The following is a 20,178-nucleotide window of genomic DNA, read 5'->3' as shown; positions in this document are numbered from 1 at the left end:
TCTTGGAGGAATTTCCCTTCCCTGGACCAGGCTCAAGAAGGCACAAAAATGCCTGAACAGAGACCCAACCTCTGACAACATTTATACAGTATCAGGTTCATATAATTTGTAGAACAAAACTTAATTTGTTGATAATTGGATTTATTAAGACGACAATTTTTTACACCAGTAAAGAATTGGGTATCAGCAAAATTTAAGAAGAAAATTATTAAAACAGTGGGCAAAGATTTCACAGTCCATTGCAATATCAACACAGTGAACAAAATCTTGATGAATTCTTATATGAACATAAAAATGTGTCTGAGCATAAAAATTTTGAATCTGTGGAATATCTGTATCATCATAAATGTTTTACCATCATAGAACTAGAATTTGCCCTTTCCTTGTGTTGTAGCACATCTCAAGGACAAAACATTATCAATTTTCACATAGGATCTAGCCCCCTTAGCCTAAAGTTAATTACTCCAATTTTACATCCAACTTTGAACTAAGAAGTTTCCAAAAGAACAGTGACATTCCACCATTATATCAATGGCCAAACCAGGCAAGATCCATGTAATCACCAAACTATAGACCAATATCTTTAACAATCTGTGCATGCAAAGTGATGGCAAAAATTGTGGATTCAAGATGACATGGTACATGATATCAAATACAGTACAATGCATTGACTCCAATCCAGTATGGTCACAGAACAATAGATATACCCTTGATCAAGTATATCACTTGAAAGGTCATATTCAAAGTGGATTTGAATAGAGTAAATAATTATTGTAATATTTTTTTATATCCTAAAGGGCTTTTGTACTAATTGAAGATACATGAAACTGAAAACACAATACGACAATGATATCTGAAGCCATCTACTTTTATTTATACAAACTCCTTAACAGACTACACTTTTCAACTGTTAGTAAACAATATCACACATCATGTACCAAGTGGAATTAGAAATAGTTGTATATGGATACATTACCTTAGTCTACAGTATTTCAAACTTACAGCAAGCCCAAAAGCATGTTTTTAACAAAGCAATCACATACAACTTGGGAAACTGACAGATCAACCCTGACATTATACAGAGCAACTGTCCTATCTGTTTTAGACTGTGGAAGCCAAATATATGGCTCAGTATCAGACTCAGCATTCAAAAGCTTAGATCTGCTTGAAATGAAGAACTCAAGACAGCATTGGAGCATTTGAATCCTCCCCAAACCCTTCCATACAAGTCAAAAGTAGTGAACTTTCTCTCTCTATATCAGTATTTTGCAGATATATGAAATGCAATAAAGATTCAAGCAAGTGACTTGCCATATAAAGCGCTTTTCATTAAAAAAGATTTTTAATTGAAAATCATCAACTTCCATTCCCAATCAGAGCTAATGCAATTTTTTATATATTAACCGTAAATTTAACAAATCCTCAAACGCTAGAATTTTCCCCCCTTCAATTGTACATAAAGTATGCATCTGCATACTCTTGCACTATTTATCCAAAAGGTTTGCACATACCCCTGAACATCATAAACAAAATTCAGTAGAACATGTAAGACATAAAGGCCCACCTTAAGCATTATATACAGACATGTAGAATTTGCAGCAATATCTTCTAATAAAACAAGCCAGTTTTCTTTTCTCAATAATATGCCCTTTTCGCATCAGAATTGTCTGCAATATAGTTAGCCCTTAAAATTATTAAAAATATAGCCCAACAGAAATTTGTAATTTGCAGTGACTCAAAAGCTATGGAGGCTTTTCAAAATTATGGTCCTAAAATTCTCATGTTCAACAAATTCCAAAAATTATATGGAGCTGGTATAACTTAAATTATGTTGGGTTCCTGCTCACGTACATGCCCATCCACAACACTATTTATCATATTGTCAAGCCTGAGCAGCTTTCTGTTGGAATTCTAAAAATAAAACATGGATGAATTTGTCTGTTTTGCTGAAAATTTTTTTATTGTGTATTGATTTTATTTTCTTATTTTCTATTCATTTTACTGCTTACTCCTTAATACAGTGGTGCAAGGTGAAAACTGGTTCACACACAGGACCCCTGAATTTGAAGTCAAAGAAATTTCTCGGGAGTTACTACGCATAAAGGACCTAACAAGCATAATCGCATCTTCCTGACCCCTATAGCCCAGGCAAGAGGAATCACAAAATAATATTACTTTTTAAGCTATAAATAAATTATCACTCAAGTGTCAGACACCTACTCTTTAAGTAATGCTTACCTATACCAGCGCCAAACAGGAACTCAATAAACAATCTTCTGGGGGTCCATAAACTATATGCAGCACCTAATATCGTGTAGAAAATTTAATGGAGATGGTGAAGTTGAACATGCAAGATCTGGGGGCCAAGGTGCTCACACCAAGTTTATCAAGCCACAGGTAAACTCTGATGACTAGTTGGTAACTTAACCAGTACAGTAATAAAATTACAACCTTATATCTTAACCAAAGGATAGGAGAGGCAGAAAAATTGGAGCTAATTTTAGCCACTTCTGGCAAAGGTCACCTGCTTAATAAAATGGTAGCAGCCACAATGATCACAAGCAACTTGGGCCCTGCAGGACTAGGGCCTATGGCCTGGGGAATACCCAGGGTTTGTAAGGACGTATAGGTTGACACCCTCGTGTAAGCACAATTCTGAAGATGGCCATGGAGTTGATTCCTTAATGCATGTCTGCTTTCTCTGCCAATCACAATATCATTAATAAAATAAAAAGTACAAAAGGAATTAACTAGGAGAGGACTATGGGTCCTTCATATGAAGCCAATGCCAAAGAATTCCATAGGACTGTCATACATACTGGATAGGTGCAATAGTTTTGGCAAAAGGGATTCACAACAGAAGACAGAAAGCCAACTCACGAAGAGTGCTATATAGACATCTGTTAAAACCAGACAAAAGGGAAGTTCAAACACAATGAGAATTCGATACATTAGATCATCTAGAAAAATGAATAACAAGAATGAAAACGAGGGACATGTTAATATATAACAGTACGTATATGCAGTATTTTTGTTTTAAAACTGTCAGGGCTTTTCAGGAATTTCTTTAGTAACATTATTTTTCTGAATTTTTCCCACAAGCTGGGAAATAAGCAGATTTTCCAACCAACCATCCTCAGGAACAAGAGTGATGATGGTATCTCAACCTTTTCTAGGTTAAATGAGTCAAGACAATAATATAGGCTGGTTTTATTCAGTGTAACTGAACATGATATAATTGAAAGCAATGTTGCAAGAGAGGCAATCAATATTTTAAATGTATGTTTAACAACAATCTTACAGCAGTAAAAAAAAATAAAAACTATTACTACTACTACAACTTGCAATAGCTGGCAGTTGTAATCCCAGATTGGTTTTACTTTTAAAGTAAAAGTAGATATTATAGTTCATAAATTAATGTATAAAATAATTAGCAAAAAACCAGTGAATACCCTGAGATATTTCTTAAATCCAAGTAACCCCCACACAACCTCTCTCACATAACAGTGGACCATAACTTGAAGCACATAGAAGCTTATCTATCAGTTATACTATCCATCTACCATGACTGATCCCTTTCTCATTTCAGGAAATCTTGTTACACACTGCCACAAAAGAGATCACAATCATCTGATAACAAATTCAAAACTTAAAACAATGGCATACAGTGACTGTACATTTAAATACAGACATAATTATCAACATACATATATGCTATTATACTGTATAAAAATTCAACCATATTGTATATTTAAATGATTTTCCCTTAATCCCCTGGCAGTTTCGTAAGATGGAGACAAATTTGTACTATTGATTTTCTTTGTGAGTGATTTTTCACTTTTTTTTATTTTTATCTTTTATAGTATATTTATCATAATTTTTCTGAGGATCATACGGTTCCCATCTACTAGCAGGAAATATGTGTTTGTTGCGCTCATACCAAGTCCGCATTACCACCTTGCCTGCAAAAGTGAAAGATGTATGGTTACAGCATTATCTTACGAAGATGATTAATAAAAAGTGGCACCTTACTATCTAACATTATTGTTAATGGGGGCAGCTGACAACTGCTCCTTTCAACTGTGTTGCCTTTATTGACTAGAACATGTATTCCATTATCTGACACTGCTGAATTATCTCAGGTGCCAAATTTAGCTGCTGTATGCCATTTAGTGACTATGTAACTTACATTCTCAAAACCTGGGCTGCACCACAGCCTCCACACCATGGCCTTGCAGTTTTAGGTTTGAGTTTCCTTAGCTTATTCATTCTTTTTTATCTTTCAATTATTTATTTACTTTAGTATTTTCTGTTATTTAATTGGAATCATAAATTTAACAGTCATATTTACTGTTATTTGTTACTGATTATCACATTCAGAACTAATTTTATTTTCATTTACTGAGTGTTCATTTTTACTTTTTTCTTTAAGATTTTTATTTGTCTTAAATAACCATAAATTTTCAGAAGCTTGCCACGCAGATTCATAAACTTTTAGCCTGTTCCATAAGAATCCAATTCATTCTGAATAGTAAAAATTAGTGGCTATCTTACAGCAAATTGTATGAACTACAACATAAGAGTAGGGTGGCGAGAGGGAAATTTGAATATATGTATAACATTTACTACATAATTACTTATGCCTTAATAAATGTATGGATTAGCATTATTCTGAAAAAAAAAAAAATCTAGTACTTTAAATGTCCAATAAAATTAGCTTACCATGATAGTTTGTAAACAAGAAACCATAAAAACTACTGTGCATAAGCCATTCCTATCTGTCATGTACCAATGCAATATCACGAAAAGAGCTGGTCATCCTCATGGATACTCCTATCTTAAACACTAGCATGATCTTTAATAAATTACTTTCATTTGATACTTTTCAGCTTTACAGACCACATTATTTATTCATATCATGAGGCATGGGATGGATAGATGGATGATATAAAAGGTGAATTTTAATGAAATTTTGCTATAAATTTTTATTGTCTTTTAGAGATACAGGCTTTAATATCTCCCCAATCCCTCAGAATGTTAGCAATAGATTTACTTTGAAAGACCACTGCTGATTAAAACACTGTATCTGAGAAGTACACTAGAATATGCTACACTACCAGCATCCTACCACAGTAGGCACTCCAGTGTACCACGTCCTTCTAAAATAAACTTATAGATTAAGTATCCAATCTGAAGTCTTGCTTAATGGTTTAAATGGAACTCAAGAGCAGCACAGGCAAGGGACAGATCACCACACTGTCACACAATGTTCTACAGAACAAATATATACACATATGATCTCCATCCAAAAACCCTCTCCCCACAAGTGAGACCTAAGAAAATAGGGCTAATGGCTGCTGACTTCTCAGTAGGTGAATTTGTGTTCCAACACTTCCCATCCCTAGCTCACAAGGACATAAGACTGTGTGCCACTCACAGTTCATGATGCTGAGAGGGGCTTGAACTCAGAACCAATTTAGCGAAAGTTGTCAGCAATACCAATGAGCTACCACAGAAACCCATTTTTTCCCTCAAACTTAAATTCATTACATATGACCAAGATTAACTCTGATTTTTTTTTGTTGCTCTAGTTTTTTATTATGGGAAAGAAGGGAAAATTATCTCTTCCACCAATTCTTTCTAACACAACAACTCATTGCTTCACATTATTATGATCTTAGTATTCACTCTGGAATGACACTGCAGTCTGCTTCCATGTCATCTCATTTTTGAGGATTCCACAGTATTTATGGAATTTCTGAAAAAGATCAAACCTTCCTGCTACAGCTTGTATGATAGGTCCAGAGTTGTCAATTCTGCTTTGGTTGTGAATGCTGACGCAAGTAATTCAATGGGTATGTGGCTGCATGAACTACTGGTTTGCACGAGGCTGGGTTCAGGTGCACACACACATATGAAGATCTGGCTGCAAATACCAATGAGAGGCATAGGAAGCAAGAGCAGTAGAGCACCATGGAGCCTTGGGAGCTTGGTAGGAAGTGCAGCTGGAGGAAGGTGCCTGGTCAGCATCTGAAGTAGCAGAACTCTATTGTCTTTCAGGAGCAATACCAGGAAAAAAAAAGTGGTTAGACTACAAAAGCAACTGGAGGCAGAGGAGCCTTAAACCAGAAAGTTCTCCAGATGCCAAGTGGCAGGTACACATGAAGAACTCAGGAGCACATGATTCCCTTCCAAAAGCAGGTGCATGACTGGTAGTCCAATCAAAAGAGAAATGTTCGGAGGACCTTCAAAAGACTCTTCTCTTAGCCCAGGAGCTGGGATTGATGACCAGCGTTCAGATGTCTCAGCTGATTCCGTCACAACAAATTCTTTATTTAGGGATGATAATAAACTCTCAGAGTTTTCAGGTTTTTCCCTCACCGAAAAGAATACAGTCTTGCCTCAAGATAGTGCACAGATTTCTTCTTCTGGACCAATGCTACGCCAACGAATGGATGAGTCTTCTCGGGACGTTATAGTCCATAGAACAATTCGTACTCCTGGGCTGACTTCATATGAGACTGCTCCAATTCTTCTTAATCTCTTTTGTGTTCCAAGTAACTCCAGAAACAAAAGAGGATCTGCATTGGTGAAGCTTAGAAGGAAGGTTGTCTCAAGGGAAATCTCTCCTTCCACTGAACCCCAACCTAGACTTCTTCTCAGATACGTCAAACCTAGGTTGGGGAGCTCTGTTAGGAAACAAGGAAATTTCAGGGACCTGGTCTCCGGGACAAAGAAATTGGCACATAAATGTCAAGGAGCTGAAGGCAGTTCATCTGGGGTTACAATTTTTCAAAGAAGTGTACAACAAGACAATCACAGTGCACTCGGACAGTATGGCCGCCCTGTTGTATATCAAAAACCAAGGGGGGACACACTCTTTCTCCCTTTACGAGACAACAAGGGATCTTCTGCTGTGGGCAGAGCAATTTCACGTCAACCTTCTTACTCACTTCATTCAAGGGAAGCTCATCGTTCTGGCGGACGAGCTAAGTCACCGAAGACAGGTGTTACCCACAGAGTGGACTCTAAATCCTCATGTTTGCTCACATCTTTTGAAGTTGTGGGGGACTCCGGTTATAGACCTGTTCACAACTTCCAGAAACCATTGTCTCCCTCTGCTCTGCTCGCCAGTTCCAGATCCTGTAGCATGGGCAACCGATGCTAAGCTTCAGGACTGGTCAAACAGTCACCTTTATGTGTTTCCCCCCTTCTGCATGATAAGACAGGTGATCAACACATTCCAAACTCACCAAAATCTGTCAATGATCCTAGTGCCCCCTTCTGGCCAACGAAGGAATGGTTCCAAGATCTTCTCGACCTCCTCGCAGACTTTCCGAGGTTGCTACCTCAAAAACCTCATCTGCTAAAACAACCCCACTTCTAGCATTTTCATCAGGGATTGGCTACTCTGGCCCTGACAGGATACTGACTGTCTGGAAACTTCTTAGAAAGAAGGGGTTTTCAAGACTGGCTTCGCAAGCTATTGCTAAATGCAGGCGTAAGTCCTCTGATAGCGTATATCAGGCAAAGTGGACAATTTTCAGAGAATGGTGCAGGAAGCGCAGAGCGTCATCTTCTCAGACATCTATAGCCGAAATAGCACACTTTCTACCATATCTTAAGACCAACAGGAACCTGTCATCCTCGACAATCAAGGGTTATAGGGCCATGTTAAGCTCTGTCTTCAGACATCAGGATTTATCCGATCTAATTAGATCATTTGACACTACAAGACAGAAAGAGGTAGCAGTAGTGCCATGGAACCTGGACGTGGTCCTTAAATGGTTGTCTGGTCCCCTATTCGAGCCTATGCATTCAATTTCCCTGAGAGATCTAACTAGAAAGACGCTCTTTCTATTCGCTTTAGGGACCACAACACGAATCCATGCAATAAACAAAAGAGTGGGTTTTTCCCAAAGAATGCTGTCTGTTCCTTCTCTTTAGGATTTCTAGCCAAGAACGAGTCCAGTTCCAATCCATGGCCTCGTTCCTTTGCAATTGAAAGCTTGTAGGCCCAAATGAGGAAGAGAGAGTATTGTGTCCTGTGAGAGCTCTAGGGTTTTATCTTCACAGAACAGAGAAGATTCGTGGTCCTTCAAACGCCTTATGGTGTTCTGTTAAGAATCCTTCTCAGCCACTTTCAAAGAATGCCCTGGCATTCTTCCTTGGAGACCTCATATCGGAGGTGCATTCTTCTGCTGAAGATGAGTTTTTTCCATTGCGTAAAGTGAGAGCTCATGAAATTAGGGCTGTAGCCACTTTATTAGCATTTAAGCATAATTTGTCTCTCTCCTCAATATTGCAAGCGACTTTCTGGAAAGTAAGTCAGTCTTTGCAACTCATTATTTGAAGGAAATTGAAAGTTTACGATAATTGCAATACTTTGGGTCCGTTTTCGGTGGCTGGCATGGTGTTGGGAGAAGAAGCGTAGGAAGCACTCCTTCCTTCCTTTCTTTCTTCACCTTGATTTGAGATGGTTGAGTTTTTAAGGGAGCCTGGGGGTACAGTGTACCAGAATACTCGCCAGTCCTTCGCAGGTGGGCAGTGGTTTTTAACTTTTTATGGTATTAGGTGACATTTATTTCATTGTCGTTTTTTCTGTACTGCGCCCTGGGCAGGGGCAACATTGTTACCTTTGTCAGCAATTGGAATCATCATTGCTACAAAGTACCCACTAATATAGTAGGCAAGCCTTGGGTATAACGCCACGCCACTATACGATAAGGAGAGCGCCAATAGAGGCAGTACATTCCTGCACCAGCTCCCTTATCAGGTAAGGAAACAACAGGCATTTTTTAACGCTAGCAATCCTTTCTATTCTCAAATTCATTACCATTATTAATGTTTTGCAGTAAATTTGTTCATGCACCCCACCTCCTGTCAATGTGGGAATCAGCAATGTAATTACAGTGCTTGGTTAGTCACTTATATAAAAATGACATTTTCACAATAAAATAAAGTTTTATATATATTTACCAAGTAATTACATGATTGGAGCCCTCCCTCCTCCCCTCACATGAACATTATGGCACAAACAAACTGAATACTTTTGCTACTTCCTCTCTTACCCTGAAAGTGGGAGGGGTTAGTCAAGAAGCCAAACAAAGTAGCGCGACCCGCGAACTTCAAAATTTTTAGCTGCCGGTTAATAGAAACTATAGCAATGTAATTTCTTGGTAAGTATATATAAAACTTTACTTTATCATTAAAATGTCATGTTTCTTTAAAATACTGTCACATATGAATTTTGTAATTACCATTATTATTATTATTATTATTATTATTATTATTATTATTATTATTATTATTATTATTATTATTATTTTTTTTTTTTTTTGAAAATTAGTACTTATTATTAGGTAAAAAATTTATTTATCATTCAAAACAAATAAACATATATAGTACATGGACCATAAAAATTCTCTCATTCCAGTAAGAGAGAGAGAGAGAGAGAGAGAGAGAGAGAGAGAGAGAGAGAGAGAGAGAGAGAGAGAGAGAGAAATTATTTCTTGTATTATTTAACGTTATTTAATTTACACATAAAAGCTTGAAAACTTATAAATTACAAAAAAAATTAAACATAAACACTTTTGCAGGGTTTCTCAGTATTCGCAAATGTTCGCGTCTGTGAAAAACTAGTGTGTATGACAATTAGTTAGGTTCCAATGAAAAGTTCGCGTCTGTGAATTCGTGCAACTTCAATTGCGCAAGTTTGGGGTATTACTGTATATACAAAAAACAGAATGAAAAGCAACCACGACAGCAAAAGATACAAATACCCCAAACAAGAGCAAGTGAATGCCGGTAAATTACCCTTACATGTATCAAGATCTTATAAAGGAAAGCATTTAAGAGTAACTTATACTGAATACTTAAATCTAGAAAACAGATACAGGCAGTCTCGCTTACTGGCGGTGTCGGTTAACGGTGATCTGGTATTACGGTGCTTGGCTAACAACATTATTAACCAGATTTTCGGCAAAGGTAAGCAATTTTCGGCAACAGTAAGCAGTTTACTGGCGTCGGTAAGCGGTTTATCGGCAACGATAAGCAGTTTATTGGTGCTTACAATATAGTAAACACCATTTATTACCATAATTATCTGCAATTTTCAGATAGCGGCACTCAGCCAGGAACAGAATCCCTGCCATTAACCAAGGACTGCCTACAAACAAGCAATGACACCAAGCACTACGAAAAAACCTCCATAGAAACAAGTGCTGAACCAATACCACAAAGATAGTTGCAGAAAAAGCAGAAAATAAATGCAATGCATAAAAAATGTATTACAAGGGTACTGATAAAAAGGATCTTTAACTGCCAATGAACCAGCAATGAAACATCTCTATTGATCATACACAAACAATCAAGAGATTTGCAAAAAATCTGGAATGAAAGTGAAAGAGCCAATCCAATAATATTCCAAATTCTGGGAAAACACATGGGCTGCAAACAACAGGCAGACACACAATACTTGATTCAAGTTGCTACCTGGGATGTGAAGGAGATTTATTTAGCATCACCTACTAGGAGCCCCTAGTAATATCTTTCTTTCTAGGATTAGAGTGTCTGTGGTTTCACAGAGATGAATGCAAAAGGCTAAGTAAAATTAATGGGTTCTAGTAAAAATCTGTTTGTCTCAGTTTGTACAAGAGAATTTTTAAGGCTTGGAGCTTTAATGAGCAGTAACAGCACGGAATAACTATAAACTCTGAAACTTGGGGATTATGACATACTTCGTATAATTTCTATTACAGATATTGTGCTATTGCTACCAACTCTTCTGTGAAAAGAAAAGCAATGTCAGATAATGAGAACCGACTTACCTTATTTTATAAATCTTTATGAAACTGCAACAAACCATAACCAAGTATGAGATTTTTAGTTAGTAAAAGCAGAATAATGCAGACTTTTATGTCCAATTGTAACAAGGAAGTACGAATATTCTTATAAATAGTAAAAATTAAGTGTCTAACAATTTACACATCAGCCAAGGATTACGGATAATAACTGATGCAAAGAGTCTTCCAACTCTCACTTGGAACAACTGTGAATGAAGATTATCCTTAAAAATCTCTCCTCCAATTAAAAGCCTTTTAGTTGGCAAGTCTGGCCATATATTCTCCTACCAAGATGTCTGGGTTAACAAGATAATATTATTTTTATTCCGCTTCTCCAGAAACAGATTCTTACTGATGATACTCCCAGTCACTAGACTTTTCTTCAACAGATGGATTGTCTTGTTATAGAGATAAAACAACCAAAGTATGAGAGGACTTTTCTAAGTAATTAACATTACTCTTCGTAAGCATTCTAACAATATGTATTTACAAGTAACCCTACAGGAAATTTAACACTAACTGGCTGCAAAACAAGTAATCAACAACTTAGGACTATGCCCATAACAACAAAAGTAAGAAATACTAAGGTATATTTTCCATTTCAAAAGCTAACCTATCCTGTTTTTATTTTAAAATAACTTTTATTTCTACAGTATTATAAAGCACTGGGAATTGCAACATTGCAAACATCCTATCTTCCCAAGAGAAAATGTGCTTAAGTTATAGACTACCTTCAAAATTTCCCATAGGTTCAATAATAAAAAGAAAATTATGCTGCACTACATTCTGACTCTACCTCCAAGGACAACTTTAGGCCAATACTAGAGTACTGTACTGTATTTGGAAAAATCCTGGCTATTTTACTTTCAATAACCATTATTTAATCCATATCTAAAAACTTGTGAATTTTCATTACAGTACGGAGTAATGTTCAGTATACAGTATATACAAAAAAAATTTCACTTAACAAGGAAACTTACCTGCATGAGATTCTTCTTTCTCAACAGATGCATCACTCACCAAACGAACATCATCCCTAACATCAAAATGGAATAATGGACCACTCTTTCCTCGTGCCTGCAACAGAGAACAACAAAACAGTTTTATATTAATTGTTCTTCCATTACTGCTAAAAACTAAAAGCATTTGGAACAGTTAAGCATTTTTTTTATATTTTTAGATACATTTACTTTAGATTATCATTATTAGTTTCAGAGATTACAAAAGGGTACACAATATTCTTAGGAGTATGGGATGTGCATCAAGATTGCTTTCTATTCCTAAAATACCTTGTCATTTAGGGAGGATGCAACTTATATTTTTTCTTTAAGTCTATAAAATGTTTTGAATATTCTCCTTCCCTTATAACTGCATATGATTTAATTCATTTGCCTCTTGGGATAATAAGAACTCTCACTTCCCATTAGATCACATTAACCCTGAGAACTAAAAGTGCTAGGAACATTCAAATATTTTTTTCATATTTTTAGATACATATACTGTAGGTTATCATTATTAGTACCAAACATTATTCTTGAGAGTATGGGATGTACATCAGTGTTTGCTATCTATTCCTAGATTACCTAGTTATTTTGGACAGGTGCAATTAAATTTTTTTTAAGCTTAGAAAATGTTTTGAGTATTCTCCCTTACTTGTGATTGAATATGATTTAATTAATTTTCCTCTTGGGATAATCACAGCTCTCACTCCCCATTAGGCCACAATCTTCACATTTACTCAGTGGAGATTAACAACAAATCTAGGATTGCTTTGTTTTTCTCTGATTCCTATTACTTTCATTCTTTCAAAAGGAAGACTCATCACTTTCACTGGGCTTTTGCATCCCTTTATATCCTTCTCCCTTCTTATTCTTGTTACAACGGAGTATTTAGCTACTAATACCATTACATTTTTCTAAGAAAAAATTACAGTACAGCTTCAGAGTTTGTATCTTCACTTTATTTGATATACAATTTCCAAAGAAATATAATTTCCCATCAACGATACATAAAAATATAACAGAATCTATGAACTGATGCATTACCAACGAAAAGAAAAGGAACATTTTAAAAAATACATTGCAAAAGTGTTTAACTTCTTTACCTTATTAACAATGAAGTCATAAAAAGTATAGTGGTGTGGTATAATGAGATCCTCTTTTATGTACATAAGGTGATCAGCAGAGATAGAACGTAATTCATTAAACTCTTTTCGAAGGATTTCAAGCCCACGCTGAAGAAACTGGTACACACTATTACCTGTTGGAGAAAGAATTAGGCAACCTTAATTTTTACAAAGCACTGGATATCAAAAATTCTTTTCAAAAAGAACAATCTATGCATAGAAAACAAGTCAGAAAGCATATTGGCAAAACAAACAATACTCAAAGTTTGATTAGTTTTCAAAGACCAGGTTGTTGAGCAAAAAATAAGGATGCTTAGCTTAACTAGAACTATTTAACATAATACTTCATAAAGTGGAATTTTAAGAAAATTCATATTATCTACAATAAAGATCTTTTTAACCCTACCATATCTTTGATTAATAATTCCCACCAATAGAACAAATTAGCTTTTTCATGTAAACCCATCTCACAAATATACCATCACATTCATGGTCTTAAAATGTCCCCTGACTCTACAAACTTTTGTGTACTGTAATTAACAAGATCAATAATAGCATAATGAATGAGACACCTTGACCCACAGGCAGCCACTAACCATATTCCTCCTTTTCATTTGAGCCAAAAGTGATGTGTGAGATCAGCAGGGCTGGCTGATAGGAATTTACTATATCAGCAATGGGTTTGAATAACAAAACTAATATTGTGTCACAAAAATTCATTATATTTCATAACAACTCCTCATATATATATCTGAATAATAAGTTAGGTGGGAGGACCAAATTTTTTAATATTCCAGACTAGCAATCTGTATTTACTGGGCAAGCACTATAGGACTGTTATGTGTCAGGGACTACAGCTCTTGTTGTTACTATACAGTAGTTTGACCCTACAAATCCAAGATGTGTTACGGGTAAGGACTAATCATTTAGGGTTTAATGCCAGTTGACTGTTCTCGATGAATTTTAACTGACTCAAGAATTTTAGACATTTACCATATATGTGAGACAAAGCTCATCACCCTAGAGGACTACATCTCTGTGATGCTAGCAATGATTGGAAGAGAAAAGTTAGGAATGGTAAAACTTGGCCTTCCATAACTACCAGTCCCAACAAATACACACAAAACAGTTGTCAGTTGTCCCAAATAAACTTTGGCAGTCTCAAATATACTTTGGCAAATGAGTATTGTCATCAACAGGTAACTGCATTTACAATAAAAAAATCGTACTACAAGTCAAAGCAACAAGAGAAAAGGCTCTGATTTTGTGAATTTCAATCGTAGGAAACTGTGCTGCTTGTGACTAGTTTCCTGCATTGCCTTGTGGAGATGAATTCTGATGTGTGTAACCTGGAATTGCTGGCTACCCCTGGACAAGGAAACAGGGCCTCCTCATTATGTGCAAAATAAGCAAGGGAAGGAATGGCAACAGGTATTCTGGAATGACCCTCACTGCCAGGTGTTTTGGTCTTCATTACAAAGCAACCCACACCTACTCCGTAAAGCTCAAACACTTTTGAAAGACCAGACTTATAGCCCTTGATGGCAGACCTATCAACTTTTTCTACTGCTGAATCAAACAAAAAATTTCCAAAACCATGATTAAAACCTCTTCCAACACACCAGTTATAAGACTGACTCAACTTGGCACCAGAGATTGGCTGAACCCTGCAACAAGGAAGATATCATTTGAAGATCTAATATAGTGGCTTGTCTGAGGGAGGAAATGAGATGTCTTAACTTGGATAACTTCCCAGAAGTATTAAAAGGGATTTATCAAGAAAGCATTAATGGCACCCAGCACCTATCCCCACCAATTTACCATTATGGGCATTTCTCTTACAACTTCCCTACCATGTCTATTTCTCTTGAAGAGAAAGCTCCAGAGAGCTGAGGAACAGCAAGATAAACCCTTGGCCAAAGCCTCAATACCAATTTGGGGATAGTTTATCCTGTGCTGAGCAACTTATCTTATAGAATCTCCTAGCCCTGACATCAGAAAATGAAAACAACTGCAATATTACCACTAGCCAGTTGTGACTAAGTCATGAGTCTTATGAATTTCAACCAGAGCATTAGCAGAAGAGAAATCAAACTCCTGAAAAGCTTCTTCCTTTTTGACCTCTTGCTTTGATATATACACATATTTACATAACTGAAAACACAGCTTAACACCCAGCTGTTCAATTAACATCAGTACTTAAGATTTCCCTACAGGTAAGTCCCTAACAATCAGTATTTAGGCTGACAAGTAAACAAGACAAGAAGAGCAAAATTAGATGAATTGAGGATAACTGCCACTTCCATATGATCACTTATGATGAAGAATACAATGAAAGTGCTTATGCTGTTCAAACAACACATATACGGTGATGACCAGCTTTCATCCCTACTGGCACTCAGGGACTCAGATGCCTCCTCAGACAGGTGGAAATGGATAGTCCTCTTCTTATTCAAGGGAGTGTTTGGAGATGTCTGCTACCATTGATAAGGCTCACATAAAGCAATGGGGATATGTGGAAGCAACTAATGGGTCTGACTATGGACACATAACATAAGATTACTATGAATGAAATAAGCGCTTCAGTTCTAGTCTGTATTACTGCATATAAACAAAGAAGTGGATATCACGAAAAAATTCTCACCTTTCTTCATGCGGACAGATCGCCTGTGACCTGAACCATCCCAGTAACTGAATGTAATTTCAATTTCTTCATTTTTCATTGCCTCTTGTTTGGCTACCCATTCCTAAAAATAACAAGAAAGAAAAGCACTTATTCACTAAAGTCTCAAGAGTATGTAAAAATGTCACTAACACTAGACATGGCACTTGGAATGCCTACTTATCTTTGTTACTTTAAATGAGACATCACTACTATGACAATCTGCCAAAAGACTACTGAAGATGCTGCCCAGATAGTATTGTTCACCAAGAAAAGATTTATTCTTCTGAAATATACAAAAACAGAAAATTTTCTATTTAAAATACCATGAAGTACACTTTGAATGTTTCATTTATAAAAAATGTTAAATGAAGAATTCATTTGAAAAAATCTCTTAGACATATTGAAATGATCACTGCAATCTGCAGCAAAAAGATAAGACTTGCTTCACTGGGAGAAGATGGCTCTGGTGTCAACAGGTTGTTTTAGCCTGATCTTTCCATCAATGGTAAAAAATTGGCCCAACCAAATCTCTCTCTCTCTCTCTCTCTCTCTCTCTCTCTCTCTCTCTCTCTCTCTCTCTCTCTCTCTCTCTCTCTCTCTCTCTCTCTCTCAGAGTTTCCAGTACTTTCTTACTCTATTTCTTTCTCTTATTTCTCTCAAACTTTCTAATTATCTATTTCTGCTACATATCTATAGGCCTATTACAATAAACCTTTTACAAATTAAATATATCTGGTAACTTGTTTCAAATTGCTAAGTGAAATTGTTCTCTCTCTCTCTCTCTCTCTCTCTCTCTCTCTCTCTCTCTCTCTCTCTCTCTCCAGAGAGCATCATATCCCTACATTTTTATTAAAACAGACCTTATATATTCACAGGCCTATGGTGACAAAACACTTTCAAAATTAGAAACTGAAATCGCAGATTCAAGTTTATGGGTTCTTCTAATATTTGCTCTTATGGAGAATCTGCTGAAGGGTGAATCCAACTTGAAAGAAACCTCATCTATGACACTACAGTATTCCCAGATGGTTTGCTCCCCCTCATGCAGAGCTCCTGAGGATGTTCCCCAATCACAAAGACAGGTATCTTCCTACTCACGGCAGTTGAAGAGCACTGATTTCATCAGCATTCTTTCTCCTCTTCCCCTTGCCTCCCTTATGGGCAAGAACCTGAGAGGGTGGTCTCAAGGGCAGAGAAGACTCTGGGCCCATTTGTGATAAAGACAGCTGAACTCCCTACCATGGTTCTTGGAGGCCTGTGTCTTCCCTGAACACTATGCAGAAGTCCCCCTCTAAGTTCAGGACCTGATTAACAAAACATTGAGGATTAGTGTCCTAGCTCCTGATAATCCTCTTACCCACCATCACTAAACTTTACTTTCCAAAAACAATAATCTCGATGGAAACTGACAAGGGCAGACACTGCATCACACCCCAGGATAAAGTTCCACACAGGTTAACTAGCTGGTGCCAAAGGAAAGTGAGCACCTTTTCTCCTGTCATTCAAAGATGACACACCATTGACAGCTATGTCAACAAGCATGTTCAACCACAGGTCAACCAACTCCCTAACTCCTGCCTCTACAGCAATGAGGTAGTACCTTTCAATCAGAGTTTCTCCAGCTGGAGGTTGTTCATTAGCCAGCAGGATGAAAAGTCATCTTGAAGGGAAGTAACCTCAGCATCCTCTGGCACACAGAACTTCTGCTGGTGTGTCAGAGACAGGGAAAGAGCTTGAGCAATGAGACTGAGTTCAATGAAGGTACTGTGGTCACTTCCCAAAATCACTATGTCCACAAATGAGCCTGCTCATCTCATGGAAGTACCTCTCCAGATCAGCCTGCATGGGTTCTGTGGGAGTTGGACTCTCAGGTTCAAAAGATCTTTCACTGACTGTGAAAGATCCATTCCCAAAGAATAGGCAACAGACACAACAGCCCACCTTGCTGACCTCTTTGGTTTCACAGACAAGAATAATTGAACCTACTGGTACTGATCAAGGAACCAGGAAATGATATTTAGCATGTGAGCACTTCGTCTCCTAAAGCTACAAAAACGAGTCTAAAGGATGGCAAGATGAAATAGCAGAGCTGTACCTCTGCCTTCAACTTCTGAATATCTTAGGAATATTTTCCCAGAAGCAGGAGACAAGGTATTGGTTATGATGTCTGCAAGGGAGAGCAAACCATGAACCTTCCAAGACCCCATACCAAAAATCCTCTTACAGGTTGACACCCAGTGAAGACCTGTCAAAGATCGATTGTATGAAAAATCAGTAGAAATGAGAGAAAGTAAGAAATACTTGACAGCTATGATTCCTCTTTGAAAGGAAAAATGGATGTCTTATGAAAAAGAGGCATCGGCTATGGCAGGAGTATACTCAAGGGGATAAATCTGCCTTACTCCATTCAGCACCTCTGTTAACTTTCCCCCTCCCCCTTCACTTTCACCTCCACTTCCTGAGTCAAGGCTCAGAAGGTAGGATGAAAGATCAAGAAACAACAGCAAATCCTAGGGGAAAAGGGACCTTGGTTCTTAACGAAGGTTTACTGACCATGTTCCTATAATTAAAGTGCAGAGGTAGTCCAAATTAGAAGTCTTGCTCTCAAGAGAGTGAGGAGGTGTCTACGACTGACCTAGGATTGACTGCGAAAGATGAGGGAAGCCATCAAACACAGAAGAAAGGGGAAGCCAGAGTTGGCAAACCCCCAAACCAATCTCCATGGAGGACCAGAAAACTGGCTCCTTGACAAATTGAACCTCAAAAGAATTAGGTATAAGCAAAAACCAAACAGAAACTAAACAAATAATGGCTAAAAGAAAACAACTGAAAGTCAATTGAGTGGGTAGTAACCCCAACCCTCACTTATGTGCCATCAACTGGCTACCTCATTGACAGATTTCAACAACCAACCAGCTTGCACAGAAGGTATATCTAAATAAAAGATGAGGATTTGTATCCTCTTATGAACAATCACTTGAAGAAAGGTACTATAAGCTTCAAAATTAAGTGAAAATCCACAACTGCACAAACAAATGGAGATACAGTACAAATACTGCTTGGTGAGTGGGCAGAAACTTGCTTCCATTTGCACCCTCACCCTCCCAATCCCCACCACTACACACATACAAACACACATAAATACACGCTTTCTTTCAAAAGCTTTAACGACTACACCAGCTGTTGCTAAATTGCTCCCCTAATAGTTTGTATCTTGTTTGAACATGGTTTTGCTTAAAAAGGTCAAAAGAATAATATCTAAATTAAATCATCTCCATACTGACCTAAAAATTAAAAAGATTACAGTTCCCTGACAATGGACTGTCTGACCTTTATGATTTTTTCTTTACCTGTCTTAATTCTTCTCTTAGTCTGTTTTCTGCATCTTCTCTAGCTCTGTCTGGAAGAAAACTTGTGTCTACATCTGGATTTTTGGCCATCTTATAATCCTTATTATTATCCTTGCTTTCTGATGGAGCTTCCTCTTCCTCTTCCTCTTCTTCCTCATCATCCTGACCAAAACTGAGTTTAGCAATCTACAAGTAAAAATTAAAAAATCAACATAGTACAGTGTTTAACATAAAGTTGTCGTTAATTAAAGATAAACAGCAGCAAATACTAAAGCCTATGTTATATATGAGTCAGAAAAATAATTAACATGTTCAATAAACTTTGATATTATAAGGCGCCTTAAAAGACTGCATTATTATTTGTCATACTTCCAATTAGTCAGGGTAAAAACAAAATATTTTCAAAAATAAAAATAAGATGCAACTGCTTGGTGATATTTTAAATATAGCTGGGGCTCAAATACTACTGGACTTGGTTTCAAGACATCTCCCATAAGTACAATAAACTGAACATAGACAAATATCCTATATACAATTGCATATAAACTGAACTGGGCATTTACATTCATACATATACAGAGCCTACACACCTTGTACAGGCAGTTCCCTGTTATCGGCGGGGGTTCTGTTCTGAGGGTGTGATGATAACTGAAAATCACTGATAACCAAAAATTGGCAAGTTTTGGGCGGGGCTTATCGGCACCGAAAAGCCCCAATTTTCGGTTATCAGTGCCTCTGTTAGGTATGTACTTAAATTTAAGTATACCTGGCACCAAGACCCAATTATCGGTGCCGCTAAGCAGAAATCTGCGATTTTCGTCGCTAGACAAGCGCCGTAAAACCGGATCGCCGTTAACTGAGCCCGCCGTTAACAGGGGACTGCCTGTATACTGTAAACACTATAAATCATCTCTACTTTAGCAGAATACCTAAAACAGCAGCTGTTAAGTTGTTTTGTTTACGGAATATGTAATAGAGTAACAAAAAATCTGTATACAGTATATTCATTGTTGTTATTGTCATTGTTTAATTAGATTAAGCCTACAACTGTATCACAAAGATAAAATGAAGGGCTGAAATGCTTCAAGGGGAACACCTAAGAATGACATCCAGTACTGTGTTGTTAGTTTTTCCTGAAATTCATTAAAGCTTATCAGTTTTCCCACATGGCATACTTATTACAAAGACATCATG

The 20,178-nt window shown here is 37.1% G+C and overlaps 1 protein-coding gene across 6 annotated transcripts in view; it reads right to left on the bottom strand.

Moving 5' to 3' along the window:
- Positions 1-20,178, bottom strand: part of LOC136850711 (protein FAM50 homolog) — a 55,428-nt gene that overhangs the window by 30,085 nt on the left and 5,165 nt on the right. For 4 of the 6 annotated variants that reach the window (XM_067124584.1, XM_067124583.1, XM_067124586.1 and 1 more), the window contains exons 4-8: positions 18,985-19,170; positions 15,614-15,716; positions 12,949-13,103; positions 11,825-11,921; positions 3,196-3,962 (exon numbers count right to left, since the gene is read on the bottom strand). In XM_067124584.1, the coding sequence (XP_066980685.1) occupies positions 3,835-3,962; positions 11,825-11,921; positions 12,949-13,103; positions 15,614-15,716; positions 18,985-19,170 (669 nt within the window). In that variant the 3' untranslated portion in view covers positions 3,196-3,834. Of the gene's footprint in view, positions 1-3,195; positions 3,963-11,824; positions 11,922-12,948; positions 13,104-15,613; positions 15,717-18,984; positions 19,171-20,178 lie in introns of those variants that run through there. The other 2 variants (XR_010856699.1, XR_010856698.1) reach the window with 1 other exon arrangement.

The sequence above is a fragment of the Macrobrachium rosenbergii genome, chromosome 22, assembly GCF_040412425.1.
Source record: "Macrobrachium rosenbergii isolate ZJJX-2024 chromosome 22, ASM4041242v1, whole genome shotgun sequence".
NCBI lineage: Eukaryota > Metazoa > Arthropoda > Malacostraca > Decapoda > Palaemonidae > Macrobrachium > Macrobrachium rosenbergii.
The sequence above is the reverse complement of the archived record's forward strand: the minus strand, read 5'-3'. Positions and strand labels throughout refer to the sequence as shown.